Source organism: Eumetopias jubatus, unplaced genomic scaffold (genome assembly GCF_037043125.1).
Source record: "Eumetopias jubatus isolate StellerSeaLion01/CBP00866 unplaced genomic scaffold, mEumJub1_p1.0 scaffold_16, whole genome shotgun sequence".
Lineage (NCBI taxonomy): Eukaryota > Metazoa > Chordata > Mammalia > Carnivora > Otariidae > Eumetopias > Eumetopias jubatus.
In genome coordinates this window covers 80,223,309-80,248,027 of record NW_028274822.1, presented here as the reverse complement: position 1 = coordinate 80,248,027, position 24,719 = coordinate 80,223,309, and the positions used below count along the sequence as shown (strand labels likewise).

At 46.2% G+C, this 24,719-nt stretch overlaps 1 protein-coding gene across 3 annotated transcripts in view; it reads right to left on the bottom strand.

The window, feature by feature from the left end:
- Positions 1 to 24,719, bottom strand: part of FBXO21 (F-box protein 21) — a 52,252-nt gene that overhangs the window by 7,392 nt on the left and 20,141 nt on the right. The window contains exons 8-11 of one of the 3 annotated variants that reach the window (XM_028116503.2): positions 15,784 to 15,963; positions 14,361 to 14,493; positions 7,602 to 7,813; positions 5,697 to 5,854 (exon numbers count right to left, since the gene is read on the bottom strand). In XM_028116503.2, the coding sequence (XP_027972304.1) occupies positions 5,697 to 5,854; positions 7,602 to 7,813; positions 14,361 to 14,493; positions 15,784 to 15,963 (683 nt within the window). The other 2 variants (XM_028116504.2, XM_028116506.2) reach the window with 2 other exon arrangements.

The following is a 24,719-nucleotide window of genomic DNA, read 5'->3' as shown; positions in this document are numbered from 1 at the left end:
TGAGTGTATCCTTCTAGACCTTCTTCTGTGAACACAAACAGAAGTAGCTAAAAATAAATACATATAAAAAGAATTTGGTATTGTTTTGGGTGTGTTTACATGAAGCATACTGTAAACATTTATCTGCAACTGGTTTAACTGCAGCTTAGCATTCCACAGTTTGGAGAGACCCCAGTTTAGCAGGGGAGTCTTCATGAATGACACCTTTGTCCTATTACAACAAGAACACAGACACCCGTGTGAGTGTGTCTCCAGTGGAGGGACTGCGGGGTAGGACTGCTGGGGCACGGGAGAGTGAGCACGTGAGATGTTCACAGCTTAAAACAAACAGCCCTACCCCCCTCTGTAATGGCTGAAAATGTATACTCCACCCTCATACGGGGCCTCCTCACACACTCGCCAGCACGTGGAGATTGCTACGGACTGCTTGTGGGTGGAAACTTGTTCCAAAGTGTAAGACAAATGACGGGAAGGGGAGCTGACGCCTGGCGAGGCGTAGCCTGTACCAAGCATCCTCTGAGGCGCTTGCTCATTCTATACCAGACACGCGTAAGAACTGGATTTTCACATCGCAATGAATTCCTGGCCTTCCCATATGGGCAGCTGACTTCGACTGAGACCATCTGTGATGTTCACTTTCTACAATATCTAAGAAGTACAGAGGGAAGCTGAGAGGAGGTGCTGCTCCTCCCTGGTGTCCAGAAAGTACTAAAGTATGCCCCCTAGTGGGAAAAAAAGCTAAACACATGCAAGATGCTGTCTATCACCCCACCTGGATTTAGGTATAGTCTAACATATTGAGAAAAATTCTCTTAATTATGCAGACTAAAACTATTTGAGGATGTCACGCACCCAGGTGGCTTATAATTCACTCTTCAACTCTCTGTGGAGAGCTTATAATTAGGGAAGCATTCATCAGTGGGCTCCACCCAAGTTAATAGGATTACCTGAGCCACAGGCTGACAATTTAAATCAAGAAAAAATTTAGAAACAAAATAAACTGATGCAAATAAATTAACCCAGAAATGTTCAAAAACATATTTAAGTTGTTTTTTTTTTTTTTAACATTTTATTTTTAAGTAATCTCTACACCTGACATGGGGCTTGAACTCAGGACCCCGAGATCAAGAGTTGCATTACCAACTGAGCCGGCCAGGCACCCCCCAGTGTTTTTTAAATTTAAATTTAGCCTCTCAAGGCTTCCCACTGGCTAAACATGGGTTAATCTGAGCATAAATTGTCCCTAATGATTTTAACACACTGACCAAATAAAAATCCAGGCATTTATGGGAGGAGAGGGGGTAGAAGTGAGAGAGACAGACAGAAAGGGAAAAGCGCGGCGGGAGAGAGGGGGAGGGGGGCAGGGAAGCTCTTGTTTACAGAAGCAGGGAGAACAGCAGCAGTAGAAAATCACCATTCTGCAACTCTCCTATAATAATTTAGGCAAGGAGATACAACAGGTGTGAAAACAAAAGGAGGGATCACAGTTACCGGGGAACGGGACGTCACGGGACGTCACAGCGTTAGTTGCAACGGGAAAACTGTCCCTTACACGGATCTTAGCCAGTGACCAAACTCCACCTGCCAACAGTGGGACATCACCAGGGGCTCTGGAGAAGACGCATGTGACACACATGCATCTGACAAGAAGCATTCTAGCCCCAAATATTAACCTGAACTATTCCAGCCTCAGACCTGATCAGCTCCCAGTTTACAGACAGTACAGGAAAGGAAACAGTGAGACAGATCCTGAATGTTAGGCAATTTACAAGACAACCAGCCTGGACACTTCGAAAAGTGAAAGTCACATGAAAAAGGAAGAAAACAAGGTGAGGAATAAGGAACTAACTGGTTTTACTAAGAGAGGACTATGTCTTTAGACACATAACCACCACGTGCGGAATCACTTGTGTGAATCCTGCCTGGATCATGATGTGAAAACAAACCAACAGCTATCAAACTTATGGGGTGACAACTGGGGTATGTGACCACCAACCCGGTATGAGACAGGAGATCACTGTTACTTGCTACGTGTGGTGATGTAACCATAGTAATGCAGAGAAGTGTCTTATTCTTAGAAGATACGTGATTCAGCATTTAAGTCCTGATGTCTGCAATAGTCTCAAACCGTTCAGCAAAAACCTGAAATCTCTACCTACAGATAAAAAAAAATACAGTAAACGCTAGCTGTTTAATCTAATGGAAGGTGTATGGGGTATTCAATGTTTTAACCATATTTTAAGCATATTTGAAAAATGCTCTTAATCCAAAGTTGTAAAAAAAGCTAGCATCTTATTAATGACTCATCTCATTATTACACGCACTTCTGTTTGTAACCTCGTCTGTCAGAGAGATGTGAACATCTGCTGGGACTCATCACCGGACAGGCAGACTGGGCTCTGGCTCTGTACTCACAGAGCTTACTAGACTGAGAGCCAGATGGTTCAACGGGAAACACTGCAACTCAAAGGAGTGAGGACTCAGAAGGGGCGGGGTGAGGACTCAGAAGGGGCGGGGTGTCACGGAGCTCAGAGCAGGGACAGATGACCCGATCTGAGCCCTGTGGGAGAGTGGCGGGGCCTGTCCATAAGGGACAACCACCTGTGTGAGGACCCATGAGAAGGACGGTCTCGCGGAACAACAAAGTTTGCTGGGCTGGAGTATGACGGTGGTGGGAACAGAGATGAGACTGTGAGGGAGGCTCCAGGTCACCTCTGGGCCCTGCAGGGGAGTCTGGGGGATGCCAGGGAGAAAGATGGCACGGTGCAGGCAAGGAATACCCGCGGCCCTGGAGGAAGAGGCACCAGGAATGGCCATTAGTGGACGGAAACATGAGAGGCAGACATTCAGGAGATGGAGTTGGTGTCATCTGCGGACTAACTGGACCAAGGAGGAGGGGGAAGGACGGAGAAGTCAGAGATGGTGCCGCAAGAACCCTTGAGCCCTTTTAAGCATGCTTGAGTACCTCCAAGGGCACAGGGCCAGGGCCTTCCCCAGACCCGTGATACAGCACCGAGCCGGCATGCAGCAGACACCCGGGAAACTGAGACAGTGGGCCAACAGGAACCCCTGGCAGAAGATGGGCAGCTCGCGTAGGGGAATGTCAGCTGCTCACATCAAAGATTTTCTGAAAGTCTCAGAATTTAAAACTAAAAAAGGCAACTTGCTAACATTACCCACAATCACTTAGCTCAACCTCAGTTTTAGAATGTAAAACTGCAATCAGATATTAAGTGTACTTTTTTTTTTTACAAAGACATTACTATGTCATAACTCTAAACTTTACAGTGCATGTTTACTTAGATCTGTTAGAAATGAACTGCTGAATCTTCAACACAGACACCAAATTCAGAACACATAAAAGCAAATACCCAGTTTTATCGACTCTGAAAAGCCCATTTTAAAGTTAATATAAATGTTTCTAGAAACTCAAAACTGGACATCTTAATATTAACCCTCACAAAGGGTGAAAAATGCACACACATGGCGGAGCTGTGGACACTGGAGTGCGGTGCTAAGGAAAGGAAAGTCCCCTTTGTTCTTGGGATACGCTCTAGGACCTATGATGGGAAATGCTTACCAAACGATCAGTGGGGGCGCAAAGGGTCCACTAAGTCATTCGATAATTTTTAAACGATTTGTTGGTTTTTAGACATTGTTAGTATGATGGGGTTTTTTGTTTTGTTTTTTTAATTTGAGAGAGCACAATTGAGTGGAGGGAGGGACAGAGGAAGAGGGAGAGAGAATCCCAAGCCGCCTCCACGATGAGCAAGGAACCTGACATGGGGCTCGATCTCATGACCCTGAGATCACGACCTGAGCCAAAGGCAAGAGTGGGACACTCAACCGACTGAGACACCCAGGCGCCCATATGTTTTTTTTTTTTTTAAATGGCACAACTTCAAAAGTCAGATAAAATCCCTGTCGGCCCCTTCTCATGGGCACACACAGACCCTCTTCTACAACTGCCGCCTTATACTGATGGAAGTGAAGTGACCTGCAGCCTCAGTGAACAGACTTTCTCTTGATTCTGTATACAACTCTCTCTCAGCTTCTGATGAATTAACACGAATAGGAAACTTTCTAGTCTTCTGATACTTCTGAGATTTTTTTTTTAAAGATTTTATTTATTTATTCATGAGAGACAGTGAGAGAGAGAGAGAAGCAGAGGGAGAAGCAGGCTCCCCCCTGAGCAGGGAGACTGATGCGGGACTCCATCCCAGGACCCTGGGATCATGACCTGAGCCGAAGGCAGACGCTTAACCATCTGAGCCACCCAGGCGCCCTACTTCTGAGATTTTTACACATCTAGTATTTCTGTTATTCCCTTTACCAATACAATACGGAGTTAGGTCAAACCTGCTGTTTAAGGTCTGACACAGAAAAGTGTGACAATGACAGTTAAGGACATGTCTCTCTACCAGGGTCCCGGCTTCAAAGTCATACTCTGTTAAGTTAAAGTGTGAATGAGCCCACGTGCCTCAGTTTCTTCACATATAACGTGAGTAAAATGATAAGGATATCAAGCGTAGTTCTCAAGTGCAGTTAATACACATTAAGACACTGCCTGTCACAGAGCAGCACTACATTAGCATTCATGTCCTTTTGTTTTTTAAGTTTATTTTTTTTTTTAGTAATCTCTACACCCAACATGGGGCTTGAACTCACGACCCGAGATTAACTCTTCCAACTGAGCCAGCTGGGTACCCTCATTTGTGTTCATTTTTATTAATAAAATGAAAGCTGTGAATGACCTAATGGGTAGCCATGCAAGAAATTCATCCCATTAAATGGAGGACAGGGGCGCCTGGGTGGCTCAGTCGTTAAGTGTCTGCCTTCAGCTCAGGTCATGATCCTGGGGTCCTGGGATCGAGCCCCACTTCGGGCTCCCTGCTCAGTGGGAAGCCTGCTTCTCCCTCTCCCACTACCCCCTGCTTATGTTCCCGCTCTCTCTCTGTGTCTCTGTCAAATAAATAAAATCTTTAAAACGAACAAATAAATAGAAGAACAAAAAAAAGAGAGACCCACACCGGAGGCATCTGTCTCTAACCTGCCTCCGCAGCCCCATCTGTCCCCACCTCGGGAGTGCCCTGGACTAGCACCTAACAGGGCTGGCAGTGGCCCCAAACACCACCAAGCAAGCACCTGCTGACCACCAGGAGCTCTCAGCCAGTGCTGTGGACTGCAGTTCCCATCATGGCCACTTGAGGGCTTCTCCGGGGGAGCACAGCTGGATGCCAGTCTCAGGGTGCCAGAGGCTGCTAGGGTAGTCCCCCCAACAGTGTCCACTCATTGCCCTTCAGTTCAGACAGGCCATGGGGGCAGGGCACAGGCTGGCCCTCTTTGCCTGAAGGGAGCCAACTGCAAGGCCTGGCAAGCAAGACTTTTGGGAATTTGATTGGCAAAGGTAATGACCAATCAGAACAGAGACTGGCAACAGCATTGGAACAGGGTCCTGGGTATGGTGGTGATGGAGGGGAGAATCTGGGGGCAGTGACTATTTACCCCATGGCATGGCCACACTAGAGCACACCTATCCACATTTAGCAGAGTATCAGCGCTGATGAGGTTAGCCATGGAACAACTGTCATCTCTAAATAACACTGATGACTATGCCCACAATAGCACAGTGCTCAAATGTGTGCTTAAGATGCGCCTGTGTGTCATTACAGGTACACAAAGAACTAGCTACTTACCTTGGGCTGCATATCTACAAGAACCATCCTCCACCAGAACATTATAGAAAGGCTGATGATGGCCATGAGGCAGGCTGTGGACGTTCATGTTTCGGATCCACTCGTGTCCCATCATGCAGGTGGGGTCCCAACCATAGATCACACAGTTATAGCCATACCTAATTAACATAAGAGCAATGGCAAATCAGTTCCCTGGGACCCTGTCATGGCGACTATGGGATATATAAATAATGGCTTGGGGCGCCTGGGTGGCTCAGTCCTTAAGCATCTGCCTTCGGCTCAGGTCATGATCCCACAGTCCTGGGATCGAGTCCCACATCGGGCTCCCTGCTCTGCGGGAAGCCTGCTTCTCCCTCTCCCACTCCCCCTGCTTGTGTTTCTGCTCTTGCTATGTCTCTCTCTGTGAAATAAATAAACGAAATCTTAAAAAATAAATAAATAAATACATACATACATACATACACACATACATAAATAAATAAAATAATGGTTTGGTTCTCTTAAGCTCATGTCCTTACAAACTTAATTGCGTTTATCCCTGTTAAGCATTTTTCAGGACACTCTTAGCCCCCTTCATAAGCCCCTCTTATCAACAAAGCATACCTCAGTTGGAAAAGAATAAACTTCAACCAACCGTCATGGGACAACTGGTTATCCAAATGGAAAGGGTATCAAGACTCAGGCCTGAGAGCAATGCACAATATTAGTGGGACAAAGGCCTAGATATAAAAGATAGCTTCATGACACAGGACAGGTTTAAGATTCCTTAAACCAGGTATGAAAAATTCAGCCCCTAAAGGCAAAGAGTACTCAATCAAATTAACAGTATTACAGGAGCCAGATCCAAGCAGACTGTTAAAAAACATACAGGGCAACCGGGGCAACAGGAACTCTGACTAGACTGATGTGACGAGATGAAGGAATTGTTTGTCTTTCCTTAGGTACGACAAGAGGACGGTAAATGTACTTGTGAACAATAGAACAAGTCTTTACCTTTTAGGTACACATACTGCAACAGTCACAGAGGGAATGTCTGGTACGGGCCTGGGGAGGTGGGTGGGTGGGGAACAGTGAAGGCTAACCCTCACAATGGCCGAAGTTGGGTATGGGAGCATCTCTTGGTTCACTATACTCATCTCCACTGATGTATGTCTGAAATTTCCATAATGAAGTTGGGGGGGAAAAAAAAAAAAGAACGCAATAAAAAAATGAAAAACACTAGCCCCAAACTGGGAAAACGTATTTGCAACATATACGCATATAGACACTAGCAGCAGGACACAGGCCTACGAACCAAGAAAGACAAATGACTCAAGTGAAAAGTAAGAAAACTTGAAGAGGTGCTTCACAAAAGGAAACCTGAAGGAGCTTCTTTTTGTACATTTACCAGTCAATCTGCATAATCAGACTGCAATCTGGGAAATGCAAACAAAAACCACAGCGCAATTCTATTTGTCATTTACTACGTAAGTCCATTCTCAAAGGTCTGGCGAGAACACAGGTCAGTGGGAACAGGGACCCTCCCCTCCTAGCCTGCCGGTGGGACGTGCAGCACAGCTGCGTGGAGACAGTCTAATCTCACCCAGTAGTCGGCCACGCACATGCCTGACGAGCCAGCAAACCCTACCCACAGCTCAGATTCAAGGGGGTGCAGATGAAAAGCATCAGGACAATGAGGAAATGAGAAAAACAAACTCGCTGCTTACAGATCGTCCATTAGAAGACTCGCAGTGAGGAAAGCGAGTCCCTTCCGACAGAACAAAAAGCGTAGATCCGGTTCAGAACAGCTCAGCCTTCGGTGGTTTCTGCAGTGGACACTGGGACGCAGTGGCTCCTGAGACGCGTGCTCGGGGCACGCCGCGCGTCCTCTGCAGCCTCGTGGGGACAGACACCACAGGCACTCACCTCTTATGCTTCATAATGAGCCCAATGGAGTAGCAGACGTCTCTGTGCTTCTCATGGGAGCGCAGCTTCACCTCCACGCCCACCTCCTCCTTCTTGCGCTCAATGTGCTCTAACGTGTGCTGCACCAGATAGCCCACCGCCCCGTGCTGCCCGGGGTCTAGGGTTTGAATGTGCTGGAGGATGTCAAGCACCTTCAAGACAAGACAGAAAGACTAGGAGATAATATTTTCATTTAGGCCTTTTCTTTTTCACGGCACGGGATTTAGACCTACATAACCTGATAAAGGACGGCAAGGCGGGGCTATGCTGATGGCCCATGTGTCTGTGAGTTGGTGGTCTCCCTTCTAAGGCTGGGCACTGGCCCCAGACCTTCAAATCCAACCTGCGGGAACAGGGGAGTTACTTAGAAACACGGGATGCTGGAATAAGCATGGGGAGAGGAGGCCAGGCCTGCCACCCATGGGCACGTCTGGATTAGAGAACTCTGAAAAGGTTCTAACACTCTCGGTCAGTGTGGGGATTCCGTTTTTCATACAGAGAAAGGAGACGATTTTGAACTGCCACTCGTCAACTGAGAGGTAAAAGAACTGCTAAAGCTGTTTCGGTCCAGATCAAGGGGACGTCGGACAGAGCTGCCTCAGCTGCACAAGGTGGAAGGGGCGACATAGAAGCCACCTGAGTGATGCAAATTAGCTGAGCTGATGAAGATGTGTCTCAGGTTCTGAAAGCGTACTGACCGTTTCAATTACTATAACTCCCAGTGGATCGCTGTACTCAAGTGGGCAAGGAGAGACCACGTCTCCGTGGAATGGAAATGACTAAGCGGCTAGCAGCAGAACTGTCTGACTCCAAGGTCACGGTTTTTCCTACTGTACACGGTGCCTCTAAGGTAAAATGCAAATTCAAATAAAGTTTTACACACACACAATCATTCAGCGCCCATTCTATTACAGCATTCAGCAGAGGCTCTCGGACACGTTCCTCCCTGGGGAAAAGGATCTTTTCCTCTTTACGGAGTCCTAAGAGCACACGAGCAGACAGAATGACCTGGATTCTAGTCCCAGATCCATCAAACTGGCTGGTTTTACCTTTAAATTAGTTTACTCACTTATCAAAAGATGATTAATAACTGTCCTATTTTCCTGATATATTTTGACCCAGTAAAAGTGTTGTGAAAACTAGTTTTTCACAATGTAGGATGTTATTCCAAAAACTAATCTTGCCTTCCAGATTGAGTCTTGCAGGATCTCCACATTCACTGAACACTGCTTCTCTGCTGATCACTGTGCCCAGCCCGTCATGTCTCTTACTTCATTTATTCCTCCCAAGCTGAAAGGTCAGCAGTACTATCCGTGCGGACTTCAAGAAGAGGAATCAGAGACTGTGAAGTTAAAGGAACTTGCCTGAGGTCCCGGGGCTGTGAGGGGAGGGAGGATGTGGACCTAAGGCTGACTCTTAAATCTCAGGTCTCAACCACCATCTTACCAAAGCGAGAGCAGGAGCATTTTAATTCACTGTCCAGAAAATGGACCGAATGGTATAACCCTAAGTGCCTCAAACCCAGCTTCAACCAGCAGCAACTGAGAGCCAATTTCCACCCACATCCCACCTCTAGTAGTGTGCTTTCGTTTGGGGGACACAAACAATATTTATCCTTTATAGCTAAAAGCATGGGATTTGAATGGTGAGCTTCTATTTCCTATGCTTGCATACGACTTCCCGTGTGTCCCAGACGCAGTTCCCAGTACAGCTGACCCTTGAACAACACGGGTCTGAACTGCGTGGGCCCACTTACACAAGGACTGTTTCTAGCACAAGGCTATAAATCTATTTTCTCTTTGTGATTTTCTTAGTAACATTTTCTTTCCCTTTAGCTTACTTTATTATAAAAATACAGTACGTTTTCCTGTAACACATACAATATGTTCATCAACTATTTGCTATCAGTAAGGCTTCTGGTCAACAGCAAGGTGCTCGTTAAGTTCTGGGGGAGTCAAGTTATATGTGGATGTTTAACTGTATCAGGGGCCAGCATCCCAACCCCCGGGTTGCACAAGGGTCGACCACAGTTATTACTTTGACTGCACTTCCCAGACATTCTGCAGACACAGCTCCTCTCCTGAACTAGCAGCCCCTCCCTGGCAGATAAGTGGAACAGATGTAACTCTTCTAAGCAAAGAGGAAGTCTCCAACTCACTCAGAGTATCAGGAGGAGAGAAGGTTCAGGGGTAATTACAGCCTCCTTCTCCTGATGTGTGGACAACAGGGTGAAGGGAGAGGGCAGAAACAGAAAAGATACTAGGATGGGGCCCTGGTGTGCTCCTGAAGGACAGCACTGATGATGGGGTGCCATGATGTCTCCAACCAAATGTCTAGGCCAGTAATTCCAGGAGCCCACAATTTTGGGGATAGAGATCTAAGAACGGGGGGGGGAGGGGTCTATCGCTCATGATTGGCAACCTTTACCGTAAACAGCCAGAGAGCAAATACTTCAGGCTTTGTGGGCCATATGGTCTCCGACTCAACCACTCTTCTCTGCCCCTCGCGGCTGGAAAGCAGCCAGAGACAGAGAGTAAACAAATGGGCTTTATTCGAGATGTGCCTTCAATGAAACCGCACAAAGCCAGGTGGCAGAGTCTGCCGGCCCTGTTCTGTCCTAACTACAGGTTTCCCCTGTGGCTCTCTACGATGTGCTTCGCTTCACACCTCAGACATCCACTTGTGTGTGATCTCAGCTGCTTCTGGGGCTTCAGCCACCGGGTGCTGATGTGGGGAGCCCCTGCCGAATGCCCTCAGGCAGCTGCCCTTGATGGCCCCAGGTTGTATCAAATCCAACATACCCCAAACTGAACACTTTCCCCTGCCCCTGAAACAAGTCTGTTCTCCACTCACTCACTCTTAATGTGGCCAGTCTTCCCTGTTGGAAAAGCTGGACATCCTCTACCTCATTATCTAATGAAGTTCTGACACTTCTTAATCCTACATTCCAACATCTTTTTGAGCACTTACCATGTCGTGGGAATGGTGTTAAGAGCAAGGGGAGTAGCTACGGTGAAGAACAAAGCAAATGTGGTCCTTGTCTTTGGAGAGCCTAGTCCATAGCGAAGGCACAGTAAACAAGCAGCCACGGTATGCTTACAGAAAGGTCTTCGAAGGGACGAGCACACGGCTGGTGGGCCGGGGAAAGCTGACTGCCGTGGAGGGACCGAGGAAGGGCTTTCAGAGGTGAAGCTGAAGCTCGGCAAAAGGTAGCCAGCAAACGGGACTGAAGGCTAAGGAAAGTGTTTTAGGCGGTGCTGCGAGCCGTGCCAAGGACCAAGGCAAGAGACCAGGGACGAGTGAAGGCCGGGCAGCAGAGCACCAAAGGGGCAACCGTGAGAGCCGAGCAAGCTCAGGCTGGCAGGGCCAGACCCCCGAGAACCTAGTAAGCCTTCCTGCAGAGAATGAGCCGGACCTGCAAGGCACTAGGGTAGACCCTCAGAGGGCTCTGAGCACTTTACGAAAGTGATTCTGGCTGCACTGTGTAAAACGGGTTCAAAGGGTCTAAGAGGGAGGGAAGAGCAGGCAGGCTGCCTTTGCAAGAGTCCAGGAGACAAAGCCACGTGCAGATGGGCAGTGGACATGGGGGGGTGTTGGTCTGGAGCCCAGGATCCAGGCAGGACGTCAGTCAGGAGCTGTGAGCCTACACATGGTAACTGAAGCAAGGAGGCCAGGAGGTACCACCTCAGGGAAAGGTGCAGAATCAACAGAAGTCTAAGAAACTACCCCGCAGTGCGGAGCCTCTGGGGAAGAAACACAGGACAGGGAACTAGCAAGAGCCTGAGAACCACAGGCCACAGTCAAAGGCACAGAGCGTTCTGAACGGCAAGCAGTCAGTGATCAAGACAGATAAAGAAAGACAAGTATCTACGGATCTGGCGACAAGAATGGTTTCAGTAAAAAGGGGTCACTGGCTCCCTTGGCAAGAGCGGCGTGTGTGCAGGGGGAATGACTGCCATGTTCCGGGGCATGCGTGGGAGGCAAGGCAGGCGGCCGTCACATGGCACGGTTGCACGGCCGGCCAGGGCCTGAGCCCTGCAGGGAGGAGAGAGATAAGGAGGCAGCCACAGGGGATGCCCGCAGGGCTGTCACAGGCGTGCCTTTTATCTTCTCTCCCAAAGATGAGAGATACTGGAGTCAGCGGAATGCTGATGGCGGAGAGCAGAAACAGGGAGTTGTAGACAGAGGAAAACACAGTGGAATCCAGAGCACAGAGGGTTGCCCTGGAAAACTGGAAGGACATCTTCGAGGAGGGAGGTCCGGCAACAGGAAGCAGAACATGCCCGGGTGCGGGCTTCATCGTCACCCCGTAGCCTGCTGGCCCACAGGGGTGAGGTGTGAGGGGGGGCTCGGGTGCCAAACTGCCCTCCCACAGCTCCGGAGCCACTGACACCTGTGTGGGTGGCCTCAGCAGGTTATCCGACTTCTGCCGCCTCAGTTTCATTATTTACAGAATGGCAAAAACCCAGAACCCACCCTACAGGGTCGGAAGGAGGTATGTGCTAAGCGCCAGCGACCTTTTCAAAATGCGGCTATCCTACCTCTCTCCATCACGGCCACGGTGGCCCTGGACTTTGGCCACCGTGACCCAGTGGACCTGTTTCTTAGCTCTTCCTGATTTACTTCAATTGAAAACAAAGTGACTTTCCCATCTTCCCGGTATGGAAATGTTTCCCTTTTACGTAATAAGGCCACACTAATTCCAAGCTATCCAGAAACTGATCCAAAAAATATTTTACACACACTCACGTTTATACGCACATGTACATGTACATACACCCTTGTCCAGTGGGCCTGCAGCACTGAGCTGGCCCACCTTTATGACATGGACGGGTGGGAATAACCTACTCTTCTGTCCTCTGAAATGTTTCCCACCCTCCAAGGTCCAACTCAAACCCTTGTTCTGGAGAAGAGCCTTTTCTCATTGCTTCAGTGTCCCCTGGATTCTGCCTCCTCAGGAGCCCTGGTTTTGCTGCTGTCTCCGGTGTCACTCCCCGGGCTCAAGGACACACTGACGTAAGGGAGTCACCAGAGCACTGGGGAAAGAGTCACTCTGCATTCCTGATTCCCAAATGAGGGGGTGTCTAGGTGCTCGATCCCAGAAGCAAATGAATGGTCATCTTGAGAAAAAATGTTCTGTGCATAAGCAATTTGGAACTCGTTTTAGTGACATTTGCTTGGCAGGACGGCACTCCTGGAGGAGAATACTATGGTACTTCCCCAGGGGGCATCGTGAGCACTAAACTGAGCCCGTCATCCAAGGTAAGGACGTGAGAGCTCCTGCAGACTTTGCCCCAGAGCAGAGGTTCACCTTACCCCTTCTAAGGCTGATGTGTCATTAAAGTACAGAATTTACTTATAAAAAGCCATCCTTTGAGAGGGTCTCTGCATTCTACAAATTATCACAAAATTCCTTAATTAAAAAAGTGACAGGAATGAGTTTCGTAGACCCCAGAATCAAAAATAAAGTGAAAAAAATAAAGACAATTGAGCTCTGGACAAGGGGGTCCTGGGAAGTAGACGGTCACGTCAGTCGAGAATCTAGTTCTACCAGCTCGCAGGCTGTTCTGGGAGGACATCTGCTACCTGGACGACACATGGCATCTTAAGACAGGTCCCTCAGGACTTTCCTACTGATGCGCCCGCCCTTCCTTAGAACTACGTGAGATCTCTGAAGTGCAGAAAAAATGAGCCAATTTAAATCTATGCAATGTGGGGGCGCCTGGGTGGCTCAGTCATTAGGCGTCTGCCTTCTTCGGCTCAGGTCGTGATCCCAGGGTCCTGGGATCGAGCCCCACATCGGGCTCCCTGCTCCGCGGGAAGCCTGCTTCTCCCTCTCCCACTTGCCCTCCTTGTGTTCCCTTTCTTGGTGTGTCTCTGTCAAATAAATTAATGAAATATTAAAAAAAATAAATAAATCTATGCAATGTGGAGTCAGACTATTTACCACCCTCTAATAACATGAGCATGGCGACGTCCCTGTGAGCACTCGGAACGAAAATTCTCTCGGCAGGCTGCTCTAAACAGACAAAATGGATCACTAGCCTATTCCCCGGCAAAGCCAGGGCATGATGGAAATGCGCAGCTGCTTTCCATGCTGGGGCCACTGGACGCACACCCCTGCCGCTTCCCCAGCTCGCTGAGGAGCGTTTCTGGCCGCACTCACCGCAGTCCTTTCAGAGTGCTTGCCGCCAGCCGCAGGGGCCATCAGGAAACGGAGAAGCCCAAGTGCAACTGTATCAGAATTCAACAGCTTTCAAAGCCAGAGACAGTCCTTCAAGGCCAGCAGCCAGACCCGAAGAATCCATCTAAGATCCATTTTTTCCTTGTCAAACAGGGGTGTTTATGCACGGTCCGTTTCCATGCTACCAGCACGGCTGGACGGGGAACATTTAAAGTTTTGGTTCCCTACGCAGAGTTGGGGTGACCTGGGGCAAACACATGTTGGGCAGCAGCGGGTAAGTCGCAGAGCTGAGGCCTTGTGGTTCTAGGGGTTTAAGGCACGGACCACAAAGAGAACAGGCAACTCCTAAGCAGTATAACCAACTTTTTTAGAATAAAAGAGACCAAAAACATTTAACTGATGCGTCAAGATCAGGAGAGTGAATCAATTTATGTTTATCCCTCAGGCTAATGCAAGGATAAGCTTCTGAGAGCCGCCTTTCCAGCTAGAATCTCCCTCTCTCAGGCAGGAGCAAAGCAGCAAAGGAAAATAATTACCTTCTCTGGCCAGATCCCCAGGTGGAAGTAGAGCCTGGCCTGAAGGAGGAGGAGCTGCACCTGGTCCGGGTACATCGCCAGATACAGATCCAGCGAGTCTCTCAGGAGCTGGTAGGACTGGTCGATGCCCTCCCTGGCAGGGGAGATAAATCACGGTCTGGCTCTGCTTGCTTCTGAGCGGAGACCCTCTTTTTCAAGGCCCAGGTTGTGAAAGTAATGGACACAAATGCCACACCTGTTCTAATTCTTCCTTTCTGCTCAGCAAATAGTTACAATGATTTTAATAATAATGATAAATCCCAGAAGAAACAGAACTTTTGTACCTGCTTTGGTGATGGGCATTAAAATCGTAAGCACTTCCATCATACAGTCACCTCAGTAACACTGTACATAACTAATAAATTCTGAATAGAGGGTGAACAGAGGACGTTTAGGGCAGGAAAACTGTTCCGTACGATACCACAATGGTGGATACATGTCGTTATGCATTTATCCAGACCCACAGAATGCACACCACCAAGAGTGAAGCCGAATGTGAACTGCAGACTCTGTTAATGACCTGGCCGTGACGGTTCATCGACTGTAACTAATGTCCTGCTCTGATGGGGGACGGTGATAGTGGGGGAGTCTGGGGGGCGGGGAAGGCCAGGGGCGATAGGAGAACTCTCTGTACTTTCTGCTCCATTTTCTTATGAACCTAAAATTGTTCTAAAAAAATCTATTTAAGGGGCACCTGGGTGGCTCAGATGGTTAAGCGACTGCCTTCGGCTCAGGTCATGATCCTGGAGTCCCGGGATTGAGTCCCACATCGGGCTCCCTGCTCAGCAGGGAGTCTGCTTCTCCCTCTGACCCTCCCCCCTCTCATGCTCTCTCTATCTCATTCTCTCTCTCAAATAAATAAAATCTTTAAAAAATAAATAAATAAATAATAAAAAAATCTATTTAAAAAAACAAAGAATTCTACCATGAGGCAGAAAACTATGACTCCAACATCCCTGTAAGACAAATTTCCTTTGACTCAGAGGCAAAATAGTTTCATACTTTTGTTTCTTATCTAAGTGATAGAAATGTATAAATCAAGAGACAACAAAGCACTTGGACGAGAGAACATCCTGCCCCTTACCCATCTAAAATACTCGTTACTAAAAAATGCTTTCAGTATTAGGGAGAGCTTATGCAAGTGCACTGCGAAGGTGTGAGAGGAGTCACTTAGCACATCTTAAACTGGGACAGTACCATGTCACGGGGATGAGTTTCTTCCCAGAGTGGGTCGACAGCTGTAGATAATCCCAACTGTGCCCCACAGCATCCACAGCCTCGCCGGATCCACCATTAGCACATCGAATAAAATCCTCTGTAAGGCCATAGGTGCCTCCAAACACATGCACTCAGCACAAGTGCTGGAAAACCAAGAAAACCTTACCGCTTTCCTAGGCTTAAAAGGTTTCCCACCATTCGCTGTAACACCTTCTTCACGTTGACCACCCCGTACAGCGCCGCTGTCACGTGCTGGCCGATCAAGTATTCACACTCCTTTACCGTCAGCTGCTTCCCCTTCCCGAAGGCGTCTATGTAGATGTAGTCAAAGATGTCCAGGCTCGCCCTATGAGAACGGCACACGCAGTTATTAGCCGGATCTCGGGTCAGAGCTGAACAAGGCAATATCTAACCGCCACCCCGCCCCCACACCGGTAAGTAGCTCAAATCAGAGCCTGAATATGAACACAGGAGCATTCCTACTTAAAATATTAAAGCCTTGTCTAAAGTTCAAAATCTGACCCTTTATACATGCCCTGCTGCGTTAAGACTGCAAGACACAAATATGCAGCCAAGAATACTATATCCAGCTAGGCTCTCATTGAAAATTGGAGAGATAAAAAGCTTCCAGGACAAACAAAAACAAGGAATTTGCAGACACAAAATCAGCCCCACAAGAAATATTGAAAGGGGTCCTCTAAGCAAAGAGAGAGACTAAAAGCAGCACAGATCAGAAAGGAACAGAGACAATATACAGTCACAGTCACCTTACAGGCAATACAATGGCACTAAATTCATACCTTTCAATAGTTACCCTGAATGTAAATGGGCTAAATGCCCCAATCAAAAGACACAGGCTATCAGACTGGATTAAAAAACAAGACCCATCCATATGCTGTCTGCAAGAGACTCATTTTAGACCCAAAGACACCCCCAGATTGAAAGTGAGGGGGTGGAAAACCATTTACCATGCTAATGGACACCAAAAGAAAGCTGGGGTGGCGATCCTTGTATCAGACAAATTAGATTTTAAAACAAAGACTGTAATAAGAGATGAGGAAGGACACTATATCCTACTTAAAGGGTCTATCCAACAAGAAGATCTAACAATTGTAAATATCTATGCCCCGAACATGGGAGCAGCCAATTATATAAGGCAATTAATAACAAAAGCGAAGAGACACACTGACAACAATACAATAATAGTGGGGGACTTTAACACCCCCCTGACTGAAATGGACAGATCATCTAAGCAAAAGATCAACAAGGAAATAAAGACTTTAAATGACACACTGGACCAAATGGACTTCACAGACATATTCAGAACATTCCATCCCAAAGCAACGGAATACACATTCTTCTCTAGTGCCCATGGAACATTCTCCAGAATTGATCACATCCTAGGTCACAAATCAGGGCTCAACCGGTACCAAAAGACTGGGATTATTCCCTGCATATTTTCAGACCACGATGCTTTGAAACTAGAACTCAATCACAAGAGGAAAGTCGGAAAGAACTCAAATACATGGAGGCTAAAGAGCATCCTACTCAAAGAATGAATGGGTCAACCAGGAAATTAAAGAAGAATTAAAAAAATTCATGGAAACAAATGAAAATGAAAACACAACTGTTCAAAATCTTTGGGATACAGCAAAGGCAGTCCTGAGAGGAAAGTATATAGCAATACAAGCCTTTCTCAAGAAACAAGAAAGGTCTCAAATACACAACCTAACCCTACACCTAAAGGAGCTGGAGAAAGAACAGCAAATAATGCCTAAACCCAGCAGGAGAGGAGAAATAATCAAGATCAGAGCAGAAATCAATGAACTAGAAACCAAAAGAAGAGTAGAACAGATCAATGAAACTAGGAGCTGGTTCTTTGAAAGAATTCACAAGATTGATAAACCCCTGGCCAGACTTATCAAAAAGAAAAGAGAAATGACCCAAATCAACAAAATCATGAATGAAAGAGGAGAGATCACAACCAACACCAAAGAAATACAAACAATTATAAGAACATATTATGAGCAACTCTATGCCAGCAAATTAGATAACCTGGAAGAAATGGGTGCATTCCTAGAGATGTATCAACTACCAAAACTGAATCAGGAAGAAACAGAAAACCTGAACAGACCTATAACCACTAAGGAAATTGAAGCAGTCCTCAAAAATCTCCCAAGAAACAAAAGCCCAGGGCCAGATGGCTTCTCAGGGGAATTCTATCAGACATTTAAAGAAGAATTAATACCTATTCTCCTGAAACTGTTCCAAAAAATAGAAATGGAAGGAAAACTTCCAAACTCATTTTATGAAGCCAGCATTACCGTGATCCCAAAACCAGACAAAGACCCCATCAAAAAGGAGAACTACAGACCAATATCCTTGATGAACATGGATGCAAAAGTTCTCACCAAAATACTAGCCAATAGGGTCCAACAGTACATTAAAAGGATTATTCACCATGACCAAGTGGGATTTATCCCTGGGCTGCAAGGCTGGTTCAACATCTGCAAATCAATCAACGTGATACAATACATTAACAAAAGAAAGAAAAAGAATCATAGGATCCTCTCAATAAGATGCAGAAAAAGCATTTGACAAAGTACAGCATCCTTTCTTGATCAAAACTCTTCAGAGTATAGGGATAGAGGGTACATACCTCAATATCATAAAAGCCATCTATGAAAAACCTACAGCCAATATCATTCTCAATTTTTCCCCTAAGGTCAGGAACACGGCAGGGATGTCCACTCTCACCGCTGCTATTCAACATAGTATTAGAAGTCCTAGCCACAGCAATCAGACAACAAAAAAATCAAAGGCATCCAAATCGGCAAAGAGGAAGTCAAACTCTCACTCTTTGCAGATGATATGATACTGTATGTGGAGAACCCAAAAGACTCCACCCCAAAACTGCTAGAACTCATACAGGAATTCAGTCAAGTAGCAGGCTATAAAATCAATGCACAGAAATCAGTGGCATTCCTATACACCAACAACAAGACAGAAGAGAGACAAATCAAGGAGTCGATCCCATTTACAACTGCACCCAAAACCATAAGATACCTAGGAATAAGTCTAACCAAAGAGGCAAAGGATCTGTACTCAGAAAACTATAAAATACTCATGAAAGAAACTGAAGAAGACACAAAGAAATGGAAAAACGTTCCATGCTCATGGATTGGGAGAACCAACATTGTGAAGATGTCAATGCTACCTAGAGCAATCTACACATTCAATGCAATTCCCATCAAAATACCATCCACTTTTTTCAAAGAAATGGAACAAATAATCCTAAAATTTGTATGGAACCAGAAGAGACCCCGAATAGCCAGAGGAATCTTGAAAAAGAAAAGCAAAGCTGGCGGCATCACAATTCCGGACTTCCAGCTCTATTACAAAGCTGTCATCATCAAGACAGTATGGTACTGGCACAAAAACAGACACATAGATCAATGGAACAGAATCGAGAGCCCAGAGATGGACCCTCAACTCTATGGTCAACTTATCTTTGACAAAGCAGGAAAGAATGTCCAATGGCAAAAAGACAGTCTCTTCAACAAATGGTGTTGGGAAAATTGGACAGCCACATGCAGAAGAATGAAACTGGACCATTTCCTTACACCACACACAAAAATAGACTCCAAATGGTTGAAAGACCTAAACGTGAGACAGGAGTCCATCAAAATCCTAAAGGAGAACACAGGTAGCAACCTCTTCGACCTCAGCCGCAGCAACTTCTTCCTAGAAACATCGCCAAAGGCAAGGGAAGCAAAGGCAAAAATGAACTATTGGGATTTCATCAAGATAAAAAGCTACTGCACAGCAAAAGAAACAGTCCATAAAACCAAAAGACAACCGACAGAATGGGAGAAAATATTTGCAAATGACGTATCAGATAAAGGGCTAGTATCCAAAATCTATAAAGAACTTATCAAACTCAACACCCAAAGAACAAATAATCCAATCAAGAAATGGGCAGAAGACATAAACAGACATTTTTCCAAAGACATCCAAATGGCCAACAGACACATGAAAAAGTGCTCAACATCGCTCGGCATCAGGGAAATCCAAATCAAAACCTTCATGAGATACCACCTCACACCCGTCAGAATGGCTAAAATTAACAAGTCAGGAAAGGACAGATGCTGGCGGGGATGTGGAGAAAGGGGAACCCTCCTACACTGTTGGTGGGAATGCAAGCTGGTGCAGCCACTCTGGAAAACAGTATGGAGGTTCCTCAAACAGTTGAAAATAGAGCTACCCTACGATCCAGCAATTGCACTACTGGGTATTTACCACAAAGATACAAATGTAGGGATCCGAAGGGGTACGTGCACCCCAATGTTTATAGCAGCAATGTCCACAATAGCCCAACTGTGGAAAGAGCCAAGATGTCCATCGACAGATGAATGGATAAAGAGGTGGTATATATACGCAATGGAATATTATGCAGCCATCAAAAGGAATGAGATCTTGCCATTTGCAACGACGTGGATGGAACTGGAGGGTGTTATGGTGAGTGAAATACGTCAATCAGAGAAAGACATGTACCATATGACCTCACTGATATGAGTAATTCTTAATCTCAGGAAACAAACTGAGTGTTGCTGGAGTGGTGGGCGGTGGGAGAGATGGGGTGGCTGGGTGATAGACATTGGGAGGGTATGTGCTATGGTGAGCGCCGTGAATTGTGCAAGACTGTTAAATCAGACCTGTACTTCTGAAACAAATAATGCAAGATATGTTAATAAAAAAGAAAAAGAAAAAGATAGCAGGAGGGGAAGAATGAAGGGGAGTAAGTCAGAGGGGGAGACGAACCATGAGAGACGATGGACTCTGAAAAACAAACTGAGGGTTCTAGAGGGGAGGAGGGTGGGGGGATGGGTTAGCCTGGTGATGGGTACTAAGGAGGGCACGTTCTGTGTGGAGCACTGGGTGTTATGCACAAACAATGAATCATGGAACACTACATCAAGAACTAATGATGTAATGTATGGTGATTAACATAACAATAAAAAATTAAAAAAAAAAAAAGACTGCAAGACACACAGGGTGCCTGGGTGGCTCAGTTGGTTAAGCGTGTGCCTTCGGCTCAGGTCATGATCCCGGGGTCCTGGGATCAATTCCCACATCAGGCTCCCTGCTCTGTGGGAAGCCTGCTTCTCCCTCTCCTCCCCACTTGTGCTCTCTCTCACTATCTCTGTCTCTCTCAAATAAATAAATAAAATCTAAAAAAAAAGGACTGCAAGACACAGATGTTTAAGGAACAGCACTGATGTATGCTATCAAACAGAGTTTTGGGGGGAGATTAAGCCAGATTAAACCAAGTTTGAGAACTAGAATTTATTGACCTGGTCTACAAGATGCTCAGTCTGATGTCGGCCCAAGGCTCTATGCACTCTGCAGACTGGCACAGTTCATGTCTGTGGGCCATGGGTCCCTGGGGTTGTGAGGAAAGTTACGGAGCCCTGCCCCGTAGTGCTCTGCCCCAACTCCGCAGACATGCTCAGGTGGTCAGCCAGGGCTCAGCCTGGGAGCGCACGCCAGACCAGAGAGCAGAGCCCCTGCACTTGACCACGCCGCCCCTTCCGTGAACCGTGCTCTAGAACAAGGTGGTAGCCCTCACTGAGTGGAGCCGTGGTAGGCGGTCACACAAAGCAAGTCCTCACCGCATTACCAAGAACATTCTATGAGGATTCCTGAGGGATTTAGTGGGTCTTTGTTTCAGGGATCATTGTATATTTTTTCTTGAGCGAGTGTTCCACTTTGATCTTAGGCCCACTGCAAGCCATGTAAGGGATGTTCTCTTCGGCCGCTTTAAAAAGCCCAGGCAGATTCCTTCCTAGAGTCCTATCAATATCCTTTCTCTGGCAAGACAGATGGAATGTTCCAGAAACAAGGGATGCTCTTCAACTTTTTTTGAGTCTAGGAGAACCACGCATATATACACAAATTTACAGACAAAAATCCTAAATAAAACACGAGCAAATCATACAACAATGTATTTTTAAAAATCCATATGACTAAGATAGATGTACCTCAAGAATGAAAGGAGAATTGAATGTTAAAAAATCTATTTCAGCACACACAGTCTAAAAGAGAAAACCATATGATTTTATAAGTAGACACAAAAGAGATTTTGGGGGGAAAAAATCTAATGCTGGGTCCCTCTGTGGCTCAGTGGGAGCATCTGTCTTTGGCTCAGGTCATGATCCTGGGTTCCTGGGATCAAGTCCCTCATCGGGCTCCTTGCTCAGCGGTGAGCCTGCTTCTCCCTCTGCCCCTCTCCCATGCTCGTGATCTCCCTCTCTAATAAATTAATAAAATCTTTAAAAAAAAACCTTATGCCCACTTTTTTTTAAAAAGATTTTATTTATTTATTTGTCAGAGAGAGAGAAAGCGCACAAGCAGAAGTGGCAGGCAGAGAGAGAAGCAGGCTCCCCGCTGAGAGACTCGATCCCTGGGCCCCAGGATCATGACCTGAGTTGAAGGCAGATGCTTAACCAACTGAACCACCCAGGCTCCCCTAATGCCCACTTTTTAATAAAACTGAAGCAAACTAGAAATTTAGAAGGCAGCTCTGATAATCCCAATGAAAGGAAATACCCCAAACGTCATGCTTGATGATGAAATTCTAAAAGCAGTCCACCTAGGGGCGCTTGGGTGGCTCAGCTGGTTAAGCGTCTGCCTTTGACTCAGGTCATGATCCCAGGGTCCTAGGATCAAGTCCCGCATCAGGCTCCCTGCTCAGCGGGAAGTCTGCTTCTCCTTCTCCCTCCAATGCTCCCCCCTCCCCCGCTTGTGCTCGCTCTCTCAAATGAATGGATAAAATCTATTTTTTTAAAGCTTTTATTTGTCAGAGAGACAAAGAGAGCGAGTGAGCGCACAAGCAGGGGAGGTGGCAGGCAGAAGGAGAAACAGGTTCCATGCTGAGCAAGGACCCCGATGCAGGACTTGATTCCAGGACCCCAGGATCATGACCTGAGCCAAAGGCAGATGCTTAACCGACTGAGCCACCCAGGTGTCCCTGAATGGATAAAATCTTTAATAAATAAATAAATAAATAAATAAATAAATAAATAAAAGCATTCCACCTAAAGTCCTACCCTAAGAGAAGGGTACCCGCTATCACTGTTTCTACTCAATTTTGTGCAAGAGGACCCAGTCAGCAGAATAAGTACAAGAAACAGAAACGTACAAGGGCTAGAAAGAAAAGAAACAAAACTGTCATGATTCACAGGCAGTATGACGCTCTATACAGAAAACCCAAGAGTTGACAATGAGCTCTAATAATTTATTCCACAAAGGGATTATCAGATCTATATCTAAATATCAACCTTATCCCTATGTATCATCAACACTTAGTAAATGTAATTTTAAAAATTACCATTTACAATAGCAACAAAATTTTAAGGTTCTTAACGAATAAAACTAGCAAAAAGTCAAAGAACTCCATGAAGAAAACAATAAAATCTTTTTAAGGGGGCACCCGGGTGACTCACTGAGTTAAGCGTCTAACTCTTGATTTTGGCTCAGGTCATTACCTCAGGGTCATGAGACTGAGCCCCGAGTCGAGCTCTGAGCTGAGTGTGGAGCCTACTTAAGATTCTCTCTCTCCCTCTCCCCTTCCCTCTCTAAAAGTAAGTAAATAAATAAAAATCTTAAGGACATCAAAGACAAATATGTAGGGAGGTATCACATTCACAAACAGACTCAGTAGTGAAACACTGACAATATTGCTCATATTCATCTATGAATCCAATCCAAAGCAGGCTCTGGTGCCAATCAATATCCATACAGGCTTTTGAAGAAGCCTGGTAAAGGGATTCTAAATCTACAGAAAAACAAAAGGCTAAGAACAGCCAAGGGAATTTTGAAGAACTCGATGGGGGTCTGACTAGTAGGTACTAGTTAATGATAAAGTTACAGTAAGTAAGACAATATGGTCTTGGTGCAGGGACAGAGCCGTGACCAAAGGCACAAGGAACATGGGTGGAAATGAGGACGTGGAGGGCCTGCAGCCCCGCTGATGCCTCACGGGTGGTGTATCCCCCACTATTCTCACCAGCTTTCCCTCTTTCCTGAGGACCCAGCCAGGGGGCTCAGTGTTTATTTCTGCCAGGTGCCTGGGGTGCTAACAAATTACTTCATCGCTCAGCTGCACTGCTAGTGTACGTTCGCTGTAGCCTAAGGAAAAATGACAGTTACCACACACAACTGTACCCAGCAATAAGGTACTATGGCAAATAATACGGTAATTGGAGTTTTAAATGCTTAATATCATGCAGAGATCCTTGGTGGATTATGACATGGTCATTTAAGAATATTTTTGAGGTATTTGGGGAAATTGGTTGGGTTATTTAGGGAGAGAGAATGGGCTGAAAAAGCGTATTTCCCATTTACGATAACAGAAAATGGGTGTCTGCTATCCAAAAAAGAAGCCATGCAACACATTTTCAGAAATAGATATTTGGAAAAGAAGGGAAGCCCATACATACCATTTAAGGAAATATACATATGTAATGAACTATAAAAATTGCATGGAAATAACAAAACTTTCAGATTAACTGGTGGATATCTTTGCAGAGCAGAGGAGGAAGAAGGGGATGAGGAAGCATACCCAGGAGGTTCCAACGATATGTGTTTTATTTCTTAAACTAGGTGTAGAAATATAGAGACGAGTGGGGCGCCTGGGTGGCTCAGCTGGTTGAGCAGATGTCTGACTCTTGATTTCGGCTCAGGTCATGATCTCAGGATCTTGGGATGGAGCCCCAAAGTCGGGCTCCACACTGAGTGTGGAGTCTGCTTGAGATTCTCTCTCTCCCTTGCCCTCTGCCCCTCCCCCACCTTATGTGTGCACGCTCTCCCTCAAGTAAATAAATCTTTTTTTTTTTTAAAGATTTTATTTATTTGACAGAGAGAGACACAGTGAGAGAGGGCACATAAGCAGAGGGAGTGGGAGCGGGAGAAGCAGGCTTCCCATGGAGCAGGGAGCCCGATGCAGGGCTCAATCCCAGGACCCCGGGATCATGACCTGAGCCAAAGGCAGATGCTTAATGACTAAGCCACCCAGGTGCCCATCAAATAAATAAATCTTAA